Source organism: Vulpes vulpes, chromosome 16, assembly GCF_048418805.1.
Source record: "Vulpes vulpes isolate BD-2025 chromosome 16, VulVul3, whole genome shotgun sequence".
Lineage (NCBI taxonomy): Eukaryota > Metazoa > Chordata > Mammalia > Carnivora > Canidae > Vulpes > Vulpes vulpes.
In genome coordinates, this window is record NC_132795.1 from 16734107 (window position 1) to 16748170 (window position 14064).

The following is a 14064-nucleotide window of genomic DNA, read 5'->3' on the forward strand; positions in this document are numbered from 1 at the left end:
ACATATTCCAATCAAATTTTATTTACCAAAGCAGGGGCTGAGTCTGTATAGTATAGAGGTGGTTTGGAAGGAAGCACGGTCAGAGGTAAGTCATAGAGAAGGCTGGTGAAGAGGCTGGGTGAGAAGCAAGAAGCTGAGCCAAGGCAGCATCAGGAAGCACGCACCGACGGGGTGGAACTGCCGGCCTTCCAACGTTTCAGATGGGGGTGGGTGGGAGGAAGGCTCAGAGTTGTAAATGGGAAGTCGAGGATAATTTCCAGGTTTCTGGTTTGTACCCGTGAACACGGTGGTGCCATTGGCCAGGACAGAATTCTGAGAAAACTTCTATGCTTTCAGTTTGAGTGTGTTGAGGCCAAAGGATCTGTGGAAAGTTCAAGGGGTGGGGGGTGGGGGGCAACCGGTGGGAAAGTGGAAATGCATGTGCTTGGGAGACAGATCTGAGCTGGAGATTGTGAGCACATCTCTCCAGAGATGGTAGCTGAAATCTTGGCTGTGAGTGAACTTGCAGGACAGTCTAGGGAGGTCGGAGAGCAAGCCAGTAAAGAAGCTTGGGAAATGGAGGGATGGTTGCAAGGAGAACCCACTCAGGATCATGTTTCCTTAGGCGACGTAAGAGTGTTGCCCGCATGAGAGAGGAGGAGTCAGCAGAGGAGGAAGCTGTGGTGAGACATCCAAATCCTACCTTAAGAATGAAGGACAGTTTGGGGCCCCTGGGTGGCTCGGTTAAGCGTCTGACTCTACATTTCAGCTCAGGTCATGATCTCAGTGTTGTGGGATTGAGCCCTGCGTCAGGCTCCATGTTTAGGGGGGGGTCTGCATGGGGTTCTTTACTCCTCCTCTTGTCAAATAAGTAAATAAATACATCTTAAAAAAAATAAATAAGGACAAGTTTCCCAACCACAGTGAAGAACTCTCAAAGATTGTCCCCAGCTGTCAGCCCCCTTTGGGGATTGCCTCACCTGAAGAGAACTGCCCGGTCCTGGCTCTCACCTCCTTGCGGGGGTAGCCAATACCCACTGACTGAGACAGTGGTAGCAATGGTCCAGCTCCTTGGTCCCAAGTTGGGACAAGTCTGGAGGGTCACGATTGCTCCAGGTTTCCCTGTGGAGGTGGCTGAGGCCTAAGCTGGGAGCACATCATGGCTCAGCTTCTCCCTCTGCCCGGCCCTGCTTTCTTGCTCTGCCTTCTGTGGGTATCGAACCCAAGTCCTGTCTCAAATAAACAGTCTGCTTGCTCGTCTCCATCTTGCGTGTGTTTTTTGGGGAGCCCAGTATGCGACAGAGGCTTTTTCCTTATGTCCTCTGCCACATGACTTTGCTATTCAGGGGTCATCAGGACCAGACTAACCTGTTCACTCATCAAATCCTGAAACAAACAGAGTGAAAACCAACACCTTGGTGTCTTACTGACTGAATAAAGCTTTATTTTAATGCAAAATAAAACAAGAAAAATTTATATATTCATATATAACAACATCCAAAATGTTTTCTGTGGTACAAATGGGATCATCCTAAAAAGTCTGTAAAGAATTCATTCTCCACCCCCATATGCCAAAATAGGATCTCACATAATTTATCTTCAGAACTTATGAACAGACTTGGTGTCATAAAAGCACAGGAAAACACTAGGAGAAGTGACTGTATAAACAGTAGGGCTTGTTTTTATGTTCCAGTAGTAAACAGCGCGGCTGTCAGCACAGAGGGAAGAGCACACTCTCTCAGAGCTGAGTCAGGAGCCAGTCTTTGGGGTTAGTTCACTCGGCACTCCAGGCTGGGGAGTTAAGCCCATCTTTAAAAGTCAGGCGCTGTGTGATTCTATTACTATTTAAGGACATGAGGGAGAAGAGAGTTTCCCTTAGAAGTAGTAGCTGCATATGAGATTCTAGGCTTATTTTAGATAACTACCTTTTATTCTCCTTTTTTTTTTTTTTTTCCAGAGAGGTGACTTTGTAGGGATACTTTATGGAGACTCCTCTTTCTGGTCTCATTGTGGCATCCTTTCCAACTAAGTCGGTTGAGAACTGGGCGTGCAGAGAAAGACTCCTGTGTCTGTTTCTGGATCCAACTCCCTCCCACCTAATTGCACTAAATCTGGACTTTTTGTTGCTCCTGGACTCAGAAAGCAGTAGGGTGTCTACCCAATTTAGCACCAATTTGAAGGTGGTTCATTGTGGATTTTCTGAGTTCAATGCCTATGGGAATTTTATAGACACACATTCCTATCCAAACTCTGCAGATCTATCCCCGTGAAAGGCTAAGATGTTTCTCCAAAGAAAGCAGATGCCGGGGTTATAGGTTAGGGGAACAAATGCTTTTTAAAGGCTGGATCCTTATGTATTTAGACTTTAGGCATGACAACTTCTGAAGTTGTCAGGTGCATTTTTTTCTGAAGACAGCTCAACAAGGTCACAAATCTTTAAAGGGAATAATGAATCATGTTGTAATTTTATCTAGTTGGTGGCAAAAATAAAGCTACAACGAAGCCACAAACCTCCTTTATTGGGCAGCAGGCACAGTTGGCTTCATGGGGTGACAGTGGGTCTACCCCACTCTTGACTATAAAATCTTTGCTCCACGCCGTCCCGTGGAGGTCAATGCACGTTGACCTATAAATCTAAGAATAACAAGCTTCACGGTAATTTCATTTTCCAATTTTTGTTTGTTACTCAATTATGACTTAAAAAGATGCTCCTGTCTTTGAGATTGCCTTTCATCCACTGCTTTGATATTGTGGGGAAGCAATTTTCAACCAAGAGTGACACTGCCACAGTCTGATGGCACAAGGGGATAGTGAGATGCAGCGTTTCTTTCCCTGACAGAGGACTGAATGCTCCTGCACCTCAAAGTTTTCAACGATCTGCTCCCTTTCCTCTCTCTCCTCCTGCAGAAAGGGATAAAACAGAGCTCCTTAAAATAGCTAGTGACTGGAGGCCCAAACATCATTTCGAGGCCTCAGGAACCCAGCAGTCAGATGGGGAGCAGGTGGGTGTATGTTGGTGGGTTTGCCACTCACCGTGCCACTCTGTCCCTGAGGGGTTAGGAGTATTCGGAGCGGCCAGCAGACACCTGATTGAGTCTTTCCAAGGCCATAAACAAACCAGGGGCTATTTCCTGCTACTGGGCACCTACTGATTACAGCCTAGTCTTCTGAATACTCTAAACAACCTGTTCTCTTAGATACTGGGAAAGAGCTCTGCGGTGACAAGTGGCGGGTTGGTACACGGGCATTTATAGAGCTTACATTCGAGCTGTTCTTAATTGTGGCTTGGCTTGCAGAGCCTCTGTCACACCACACACGTTAGCTTCTTCGGGGCAGGGTCAAATAGGGCACGTGTTACACTTCAAGCAAGAAAAGAAAACTGCTCTACTTTTGGTTCATGTTAATAGTACCTTTGCATCTCTGGCTGCCCCCTCGGGATTAGCCAGTGTTCTATTGACTGTGTAGACAACACAAAACCATGTTTGGAGCAGCATGGCCTGAGCCCGTAAGCTGGAGGAACGGTGCTCCCAAGGTGGCGACGTGGTGAAAACATGGGCATGCTTCCAACGAGGGCTGTGCCTCCAGTATGCACCAAATCTCAGCTTCTCCTACCGCCTCTGGCTGCCCCTCGTGCGGCCTTGGCCTTGACCCAGAAGGAGACTTCTGGCTCTGCTATGTTCAACAGCCTAGAGAAATCTGGTTAAACTATGAGACCCACTGAAGAGCTGATTTTTAGTGCTCCCAAACACGTTGCACGGCCCTCGCTTTGTCATTTTCTTCCTGGAAGTTCATTTAGTTTGAGGGGAAAATGTCCTTCAGCATGCTGGTGGAGAAGCCCTGCAGCTCACCTGGACGTGACCTCTACGTGACCAGGGCTCGAGACCCTCCGTGTCCTCACACGGACTGCAAACGGGGTCGGGTGCCAGCTTGAGAGAAGTGGCAGGTGGCCCAAACCAGCTTGACAGTCTATTTTTAAGATGGCCATCAGTAAACCGTGGTTTAGAAAATGATACCTCTGAAAGTCCAGTAAATGACACTGTTTATGTCTACAACCAGCGGCTGCTTCATTCCTGGAAACAGAACTCTTATTTTAAATTAAAAAACTAAAAAGACTAAATGGGATTGGATATTCCATATATTCAATAATATTATAATTTATTAAACCCTGTCAGTCAGAGGTATTCTAATCTCAGGCAAAATGTGTCTGAATTGAACTCAAGACTTTTTTTTTGGAGGGAATGGAGAAGGAGTGGCAGAGACTTAAAGTCTCTTGAGCGTCACTGTGAACAATTCAAGCTGCTGCTCCTGAGTTTTGCTGCGTCTCAGGCTTTTGTTGTGTCCTCACTTGGGTCAGGTTGGAAGTGTCAGAAGTCCTACTGGAATATGTAGAAAATCACTGCAAAACTCAAAGGGGATGTGATGGGTTTTGGAGGGTGGCGTGTCAGCTTTTCAGAGCCGTAAGACTTTCTATTCCCAATTGGAGATGCCCTGATTTTTGTTACTGAAATACAGCAGACAGATCATGATCACATTTTATAACTCTTTTCCTTTCCCTTCTGATTTTTTTTCCTTTTTATTTCCTTCCTCATCAAACTTTTCAGGAAGCATTTTTATCTCACATTCTCCATACTGGTAACTCACGTGCCTTCACACACACACACACACACACACACATACACACACACACAGTCACTGCCATCTACTACCTCCTGGTTATCACGCCCAATGGCCACATCAGCCCTTCCCTGTCCCCAGGTGCAGATGGCACTATTTGGCACTGATTGTGCAGTGAATTGGCATCTCCAGGGCATCGCTTCCTGTGCGACCTAACCAGCGGGGCCCTCTCTTTCCCAATTACATTTTAGCCCTCAAGTGGGAGCCTTAAAGTAGAGGCCCCAGTTACAGTAATTACAGGCAGGAGATTTGGGGAGGATTCTGAAATTGGATATCTCTGTGTTATCATGCCTGGAACTTGGGGAGGAGGACCACGGGAGTTTTGGCCCTCTCAACCTGGCCCTCAGAATATATTCCTTTTGGAAGCTCTGACTAGTTTTGCACATTCTCCCAGGACACTAATACTGCATTCATATCTGATTTTCTTTTAAATATAAAAAGCAAGGAAATCTAAGATACTCATAACCAAACAAGTGGTACCGGGAGCCTGGGAAATTCTGCAAAGAGAGAAATGCAGTCTTCCTCTGGGTATAAACATTTCAAGGAGATCACAAGTCATGTTTGCTGTTATTTTGTTTTCTCAATGAAAAAAAAAAAACCCTCCTCATTGAAGATGCCCATATTTGCAGCCACGCTTCAGACTTAACTTTAATAAGGGGGCTGAGGCTGAGCCTCTGAGACTGCCTCCGTGTTGCCCGTTCTGTGGGGTTCGTGTGCGCCAGGGAGGCCCCGTGTGCTATGTCTCCATTGGTATTTGCCTGCTCAACTGCCACTTGCCCTCAACTGAGAGATTCTAAACATATTTCAAATCCCAGGCAGTGCTGTCTTTGTGACTCCTGTCCTTTCTCTCCCACCCTCCTGTCCTCTCCTTTTCCCCTCTGGTCAGCAGTCAAGTGTTGCAACCTCGGTGAGCAAAACCTATCTGTACCATGGAGACTTCTGGACAGGAGGAAGGCCTTAAGAGTCTAGGGAGGGCGAAGGGGATGTCAGATGTCGCCCTTCTGGGCTGGGCTGAGCTCGGTGGTATTCAGCTACACGGCTGCAGTCATGGGGTTCTTCTGCCTGGGATCCTGGGCGCGGTAGGGGTACTGGTCTGGGCTGCCCCCTCGGGGCCCTGGTCTACCCATTTCCTGGTAGGCTGGCACTCTGTGGTGCTGAGGAGGGGAAGGTGGAACATCTTGTCGGAAGGGTCCTTTAGGCTGGGGGGCTGGCAGAGGAGGGTAATACTGAGGATACCGGAGGTCTGCAACCCTCAGATCCGGGGGACGGGGGTAGCTCCCTTTGGGAGGGTGCACGGGATGAGCCCCAGGGTAATATGGAAGCTCCCTTTCCTTGTAGAGCCCTCGAGGTGCTGCCGTCAGATAGTCTATAGGATCGGCTGGTCCTCCCCTGAAAAGAGAAGAACAGACACAGATCAGCAGCTGTTAAGCGGGCCGCCCAGCTGAAGACCCCATTGCTCAGCCTCTCGTGTAGTTAGGTGTGGTCATAGACCAGGTCTGGCCCATGGTGCGTGAAGAGGAGTGATGTGCGTCCTTAAAAAGGAGAGGGTGAATTTTCTTCTTCCCCTCTCTCCTTCCTGCTGGCCGTCGGAGTGGCCATTCTACACTATAAGGAGAGAGCCACGTGCCGAGGAAGGTCGAACAACAAGAGGGCAAAGGCCCAAGTCCTGGACACCAGGGAGCCACATGTCAGCAGGACTGCTTACACTCCGATTGGTGCAGGAGAGAGGAATCTATACTTCCACCTGGTTTAAACCACCGTGTGTTGGCCTTTGGTATAGTGGCCAAACTGGTTTTCTAAGCAAGGTAGACTTTGGCTCTCTTAAGGCTGGGGTGACTTGACCCCTCCCCTTCGCTGCCTCACTGAAGCCTGTCATAGACCTGGAGGTAGAAGTGCACAGGTTCTTCAGAGTTACACAGTTCCCATGGACTGTCCTCACTCTTCTGCTCGGTCTGTGGGGTGCTGTTTACAATGGGCCATATTCTTGGTCTAACTCCGGCGAGCTTCTTTCACATCCCTATGTGCCCTCCCCTCTCTACACTTCCTGCGAAAAGTCCTAACCCAGGGCTGGGAATTAGCCAGCCAGGACCTCGAACTAAAGCAATTCTATTACACAGTCAAGAAGCACCACCAGGCCGGTAGCAGAGTGCGAAGAGCCGAACCAGCTGTAAGTTGCGTTGTGTAATGAGTAGGCACACGGAAAGGTCCAGGGCAAGAATAAACACTCACAGAAAGTGACCCTGTCTGGATCTCTCTACTCAGACAACAAGCATTCTCTGAACCATTTGCTGAAACAGAAGCAATGCGTCTCTAAACAATGTACAGATGACTGCATCTTATCTAGCCTGGGGTTAAACAGATGAGTTCTGTTTGCGGCTCTTAAAATCCTATAAACCTTCTGTGCGCATATTCACCACTACCATCACTGGATCCTTCCCACTTTCTATCACTCTCCCTTTTATAATGTTTTAAAGGGGTGGGGGGGAAGCAACAATAATAATTAATGAAAAGCTCTTCAATGTCAGAGCACAAATTGGTAGAACACTTGAAAGAAATGACATAGCTATAAGAATACAGTGTCTGCGGTTAATCAAGCACTGTCAATGAGGGTCAAAATCACCCTGTAATCTGCAGAGCTGGATGTTAAAATAGCTCTGTAAGTTCCCCCAAATCAATGAAGGTTTGACAAGCTCCAAGCTTGGGTGCATGCGGAAAGTAGCATTGTGAACACACGTTCATAAGGGTGAACAATAGAACTAGCTCTCTACTTTTTGATGTCTTAATTTGGCTACGTAGAATAATGAAAGATCCTTGAGCTTGGGGTAATTTAGTTAGAGTTTTCAGATAAAAAAATTAAATTGTTTGTGTACAAGTTATTATAGCATCAACTGCTATTATTCAGTGCAGTTTGCTTTGCTCTATTGTAAATTGCCCATGACAAATAGAGCACAAATGCATAATCTGTCACTCCAGCCTTGGGAAATCAAGGATCAGGGTTACATCTTCCCTTTCCTTTAGAATTTTACTTTTGATTTACAAAACTTCCAGCATTCATTGTATCTTTTGTCATAAAATATTTTAAGCCTCCCCTCGCTCCACAACCGCCCCCCCCCACCCCGCTCTCATTTCTATTTCCTTTTGGTTCATGTTAGAGATTTCCGAAACACTTAAAAAAATATCCTAAACCTGTGCTTTCTCTCGAAATCTACTGAAGCCATTTCTCTGCATGAAGTGAAACATGTGGTTTTTCTGCACTCATTTTAAGCCCTTGGGATAAATCACTGACATTTGCAACACACAAACATTATCTGCCTTAAAATGAACACACAACCAACGCTCCCTCCGGACCCTCTTAGTGGGAATGTTTCCTGTTTAAAATGGAAAGAGAGAAAGGAGGAATTCCAGGCCTTGGACTTTTAGGGTCCTGTTCTCTCCACGGAGATTTCTCTCCTTTTAAACAGAACGTTATAAAAGACAGGCACACCTTGTTTTTTTTTTTATTATTTTTTTTTAATTTTTGAAGAGACAACCCAGATCAAGTGGTGACGGCAGATGCCACCCTGAATGTTGCTGTGACAGCACAGGCTGCGCCCACACGGTGGGGGGCAGTCGTTATCTCTTCTCCCACACCTCACCCCTGCGACTCATCCACCTCTCACACCCTGGGGGCAGCCGGTGTCTCTGGGCAGGTGGGGAGAGTCTTGTGGTCCCGTGTCCCTTCCTCTGATGGGAGGTTTTACAGCTGGGAGTTTGCTTACATGGGGCAGAAACCAAGTGAGGTAGCTGTTCTTTGTCAAGAAATGAAATCATGGAAACTGTCTTTTCCCGGAGAACTCATCAAAACAGTTATTGTTTTTAATTTTTCATAGAGAAGAAAAACAATGAGCTGGCCTATAAAAACAATGTTTAAGGTTCAAAGAGTGCTGGAAAAATTTTCTTTCTTTGATGGGGGGGGGCTGCTATTGTTTATAATAACTTTTTCCTCAAAATCAAGCCTTTCCTACAGACTTTTGCCAGAGCAACTTCGAAGGGCTTGTGAATATTGTGTGTGTGTGTGTATATGCGCACACAGACACACTGACATGCACACACACACAAAAGGAAGATTTTTAAACAGGGGGGAAAAAATGCAGCCCTCCTCATTAACCTGATAAAGAAAGAATAAGGAGCTGAAATTTTAGCTTTGTTGACTTTGAGTTCCCCTTTCGTAGTTTCTTTATTTGGGTGAAATTTAGTGTCTGTAGGAAAGCACAGAAACCAACTGATTCTGGGGCCTAACAAGTGCTTATCACAGCGACTGATGTGACATGTTACCGGCCAACCCTGAGAAACCTAGAGGCAGCCTCCTCCAGAGGCTATGATGAAAACAGGACTCAAACAGCAACTGTATTAATACTTCCAGACCCGTCATTATGCAGGTGACCTCAGGAGTTTTATTATTTTTCTTAAAAAACTTTCAATTGAAAATCTCATTCAGGAACTATATTTACCTAAGGAAGAAGGAGTGAGTCTATATTTGCTTTCTTTATGATATTACTCTTTGAGGAAGCTATCATGAAAATATCTATTAAATTTGGGGTTATTTTTCTTTTTCACTGTTTGCTTTTTTCCTATTTTATTCTTGATTAGGCTTGTTTCTGGAGGCCAAAAGGTTTCAGCTTTTGTTTGGAAAACTCATAGGAACTATCTCAGTTATAAAGTTTCCAATCACATAGATGCAGATGCATGCAATAATGAATGCTTACCTTTAAGCCTAAACATGACTGCATGGTGCTGATATGTGAAGAAACAATAACAATCACTTTCTTTACATGAGATGTTCCTCTTTTTGCCAGCTCAGTGTGTCACTGTTTTTCATTAAACAAAAAAGGGGCTGAAAATCAGAGGCTAAGCAGGTCCGATAGCCAGCTCCGGGGCACCGCCAGTCTTCACTCTATGGAAGGCTGGAAGGCAAGCTCCTACATTTGCTAGGACAATCCTGTATGGGGAAAGGGCTCAGTATTGGAAAGACTGAGTCAGTGGCAAAACCTTTCAGCTAGGAATGAGGTGGCTATACTTACTGGAATAGATGAAGGGCCATGAGCAATTCTGAATCTTCCCATCTGCCCCTGCTTTCACCTCCCCTCTCCTCCTCAGCTGCAAAGAAAATTTCTTTTTTCTACACTCACCCAGTAGGTCATTCTCACCTCGTGTGGGTGAGAGACTAGTTATATTCCACACTAGAGCACAAGCATCTTCAAGGAACAGAGTCTCATAGATTTACTGATCTCCCTCTGAGCTTAGCACATGGCTTTACACATCCAAGGTGCTCCATAAAGGTGTGTTGAATTTGTTAAAGAGGGTTTAAGGTAAACAGAAATCCCATAAGCATGCACAATAACCACAGAGGGTCAGACGTGAGGAAGGAGTGGCAATAGGTCGGTAGGTAGAAAAGTTAAAGGAAATAGCAGACTCTTAATGAGAGCCAGAGATTGGTAATGGTCCAGGTAAGACTGGTCTCCATTTCCACAATCCCCCAATTTTATTGGGGAAATAATTGACATACATCCCTGTGTAAGTTTAAGGTGTACAGCACGATGGCTTGATTTACAGATATTGTGAAATGATTACAATAGTTTCAGCTAACATCCATCTCCTCATAGAGATATGACAAAAAGAAAAGAAAGAAGAAAATGATAAAGGGAAAAGATTCTCCTCGTGATAAGAACCCTTAAGATTTATACCCTTAACTTTCTTATACATCATAAGGCAGTGTTAGTTAGAGTCACCATGTTGTACATTACATGCACATTATATGGTCTCTAATTTTTAAAGAAGAAAGGAGGGAAGGAGAAAAAGATGGTGGGCTGAAAAAAAAAAAGGGTTGGGTTGGGTCCAACACCGAAAGACTATAAGCTTTATCAGGGCTTGGGTTATTATAGTTGTCTTGTTGGCCCAGAACAAAAGTATACTCTGTTGTCTTCTATAGACTTGAAACATAGTATGTGCTTAATAAATCTTGGGCTCAAATTTAATCACCCTGACTTACTAGTAAGGTCAGCATGATTAAGTAGTACAGGTTAAGTGTATTTATTCAAGAACCAGTTAAGGACTGTGCTCATTATCATCCAGCAAAGACATTTTCTTTGTTTCTGTCATAAACACAATAATCTAGGAACACTGTAATGTATGTATTTAAAAATACACAGGGTCTCAAATAAAGGCCTTAGGGAAGTGATGTCAAAGGTGAAAGGCAGGTGCAATCATCACAGCTGCAAGTACCTGGACTTGGGGGCTGATAAACATGAACCAAACATAGAGGTGAGGTCCACTTCCCATCTGTCACAGCACTTCCCAACCTTTTCTTCACCAGAAAACGCATGATGGATGACTTTCATATAAGCCACTAGAGCCCAAGAGAGGCAGAAGCTAGGATTATGCAAACTTCCCTACCACCTGTGGGAACACAACGCCCTTCCCTCCCACTCAAGAAAGAACAAGGGGATTCAAGTGAGTGGGAGCAACATTATCAGGGAGAAAACCCAAGTCTGTTGTAATCTATCAAAATAAATTATTTGCAACCTTCAATTCGAGTATCAGTAACAAATCCTTGCAATGCAAGGCTGATCATAATTCACCTAAATGCCTCAACACTGAGCTTCAGTCTCCCATCCAGTGAGCTCCTTTTAGGAGAAGGAAGGGCAGGTGAGTTTCAAGAGCAGCTGGGAGAAACAACCGAGCTCGAGACACATTAGTGACTAGAAGAGAGTCTGCTCTGAGGAGGGATAAGATTAGCGGGCATGAAAACAAGGTAGGCAGTAAAAAAGTGTGAAAGTCATTAAGAATTTATGAGAAGAGCTGACTGTGTCCACCTTAGGCATAAGCACTGGGTCTCTCACTTGAAGCAAAGCTTCCAAAAGGCAGACTAACGCTCCTCTTAATTTCTGTAAAGTAACCACGTGCTATTGGCAGCTAAAACAAAGACAATTTCTTAACTTCCAAGGTGCCCTTTGTGGATTTCCTTTTTTGGTAACAGCCCACGGTGGCCAAATGTGGGGTTCAAATGGGAGGAAGTAACATGATGTGAAACTCCCGGCGCTGATCGAGGTACTTGTACCCCTTGGCAGAAAGTGGACATCTGGCAAAGCCATTCTCCTCTCAAGCATGCCATGCGTGGATTATTTAGCAGCTGAGCTGAAGCTGATGCTTTGCTCTAGAGTTCTACAAATATGGCAAAGCTAAAAGAAGCTCAGCACAAACTCACACACTTGCAGGCGCTTGAGTCGCCTGTGTTATGTAGACAGAGATGCTTTTAGTTTGTTTGGAATTCCTTCAGTGTCAGGTTTCCAGTTGCCAGCCTTCACCCTCCATCCAGGCATGAGTGTGGTTGGCCAGGATAAGCAGAGCCCTCTGCCATGTGCGTTACATAGTGTTGATTTCTGCAGATTTTATGGAGTCATAAGGCAGAATGATCATTTGATGGCCAGTATGATAGAAATGGTTCTGGAAGAAAATCTCCTTTCCATCACTCACATTTCTCATTGTGTTTTGAGGAGAAGGCTCTTACTGTTTATTAAGAAGTGGACTGAAAAGAGATTGATCGGTAGATGCTTTTGGCCCTTGTTAACACCAAGGAAATATTTGCAAAGAAAATGAAGGTGGAATGATAATGACTCAGTGCTCAGAGGACATTTCTAAAACAGTTTAAGACAGTAATGTCAATCGCCCACATAATTCCTTTGTGTGTGTATGTTTTTCAACAATGACCGCAGACACAAGAACGTAGTTACTAACTAACTGCACGTCCCACAAAGAAGGGATCTGATGTAACCCTTTAGCAGATGTTATCTGAAAAAGGGCCCCTAAGAGTGTTTCATCCTTTCATATGGTGGGAGGTATTCCCTAAAAAATGGTCCTGCCAAAATAACTTCCGTTGTGAGGGGGTGTGAGGTTTCTAGTGGGTGCTGAGGACAATTAGGAAGGGCTGCATGAAAGCTTATGAGGAGAAGGAATCCCGTGGAAAGCCAGGCTGTTGTGAGTGACCACAAAAAAGTCATGAAACCCATCTGAGCAATAGCTGCATGTAATTACCCTATGGTCTTTTAACCACAGGAGAGGTTTTATTTAAAGAGAATGGCAACCAAAGGGACAAATCATCCTAACTTGTCAGGCCACTCAAATCATCTTTCCCTTTCTATGGTAACAGTAGTCTCAGAATTTCATTATCTAAACACTGAGGATTTCATCCAATTGTCATGCAAGAGACAACGGCATCATTTCAAGGTCAGACTTGGAGGGCCAACAGGTTCAAGAGTGAAGGGTCCTGAATTCTAAAGACAATTTTGCCTGCCCCTTAGGAGAAGCACTACACGGTTTCTTGTCCACGGTTACTGCCTGAGACAGGACATTCTAGGGGAAAAAACACACTGTTCACGAGGGTTGCTTTTTCTTGATCAATTCAGATTATATAAATTTTCAGAGTCGCACATGCAATTTATGGATAAGATGCTCATGTGTTTTATCCGAAGATAGTCAGATATTCCTATCACGGCTACATCTTCACCTGCCCCTGTTCCTCTGCCATTAATTTTTAAGGCCTGGGCAATAGGAAGATTTTGGTGTAAACCACCTACAGTCTTAGATCATCAGAATCCCTCTTCACTAAGGGCAAGGACCACAGTGAAGGAGTTTTAAATACTTCCGTGGTTGTGATGTGTGTGTGTGTACGTGTGATGTGTGTGTGTGTGCACAGGTGCACATGTTGGGAAGGGCTTCTTTCTGCATTATTTCCTTTAGACCTGAGAGAATCCTGCCACTGCAATTTTCTTACTCTGCAATTCAGAAGCAGGACTGTAAGTGCTGAGAAGAGTGCCACTGCCATCCTTGATGAGCTCAGGAATAAGCTTCAGAAGCCTGATTTAGAAGTGCAGAGTCTGAAGCCACTGGTGCACTTTCCTGAGGGCCTACAGCAGGCCGGTTCCATCCTAAGCATTTTCTCCACATTCATGTGTTTGTTCCTTTTGACAGCTGTACAAGGTAGGTACTAGGACTATCCCTGCTTTGCAAGGAAGGCAACTAAAGAACAGAGAGGTTAAGTAACTAGACCAAAGTCACACAGGAAGTAGCAAGGCCCAGATTCAAGCCCAGGCCAACTGACTCGGAGGCTGCATGCTTAACCACTAAGTTAGACCCTGCAGCCTCTAACCTCTCTTGCTTCTCACTGCTCACGATGTGCCCAGGAGTGGCAGGTGAGAGGAATTGCAGACATTTGGCTGATGCTGCCTGGGGAACAGTGGGTGGGTAAGGAGTTGTTCAGGGTCGAGAGGCCATTTGGAGGCTGGTCATGGAGGACCCAAATGCCAGAGGCACTGTGGAGCGGACTAGGAGTGTGATTTTTTTCATTCAGTAGGATTTGGAGGAGAGTGATGTGAA

General features: G+C 45.2%; 1 protein-coding gene across 2 annotated transcripts in view; it reads right to left on the bottom strand.

Annotated features, from left to right (window-relative positions):
- Positions 1-1398: 1398 nt before the first annotated feature.
- Positions 1399-14064, bottom strand: part of PARD3B (par-3 family cell polarity regulator beta) — a 982784-nt gene continuing 970118 nt past the window's right edge. For both annotated transcript variants that reach the window (XM_072742730.1, XM_072742729.1), the window contains one exon: positions 1399-6042. In XM_072742730.1, the coding sequence (XP_072598831.1) occupies positions 5685-6042 (358 nt within the window). In that variant the 3' untranslated portion in view covers positions 1399-5684. The remainder of the gene's footprint in view (positions 6043-14064) is intronic.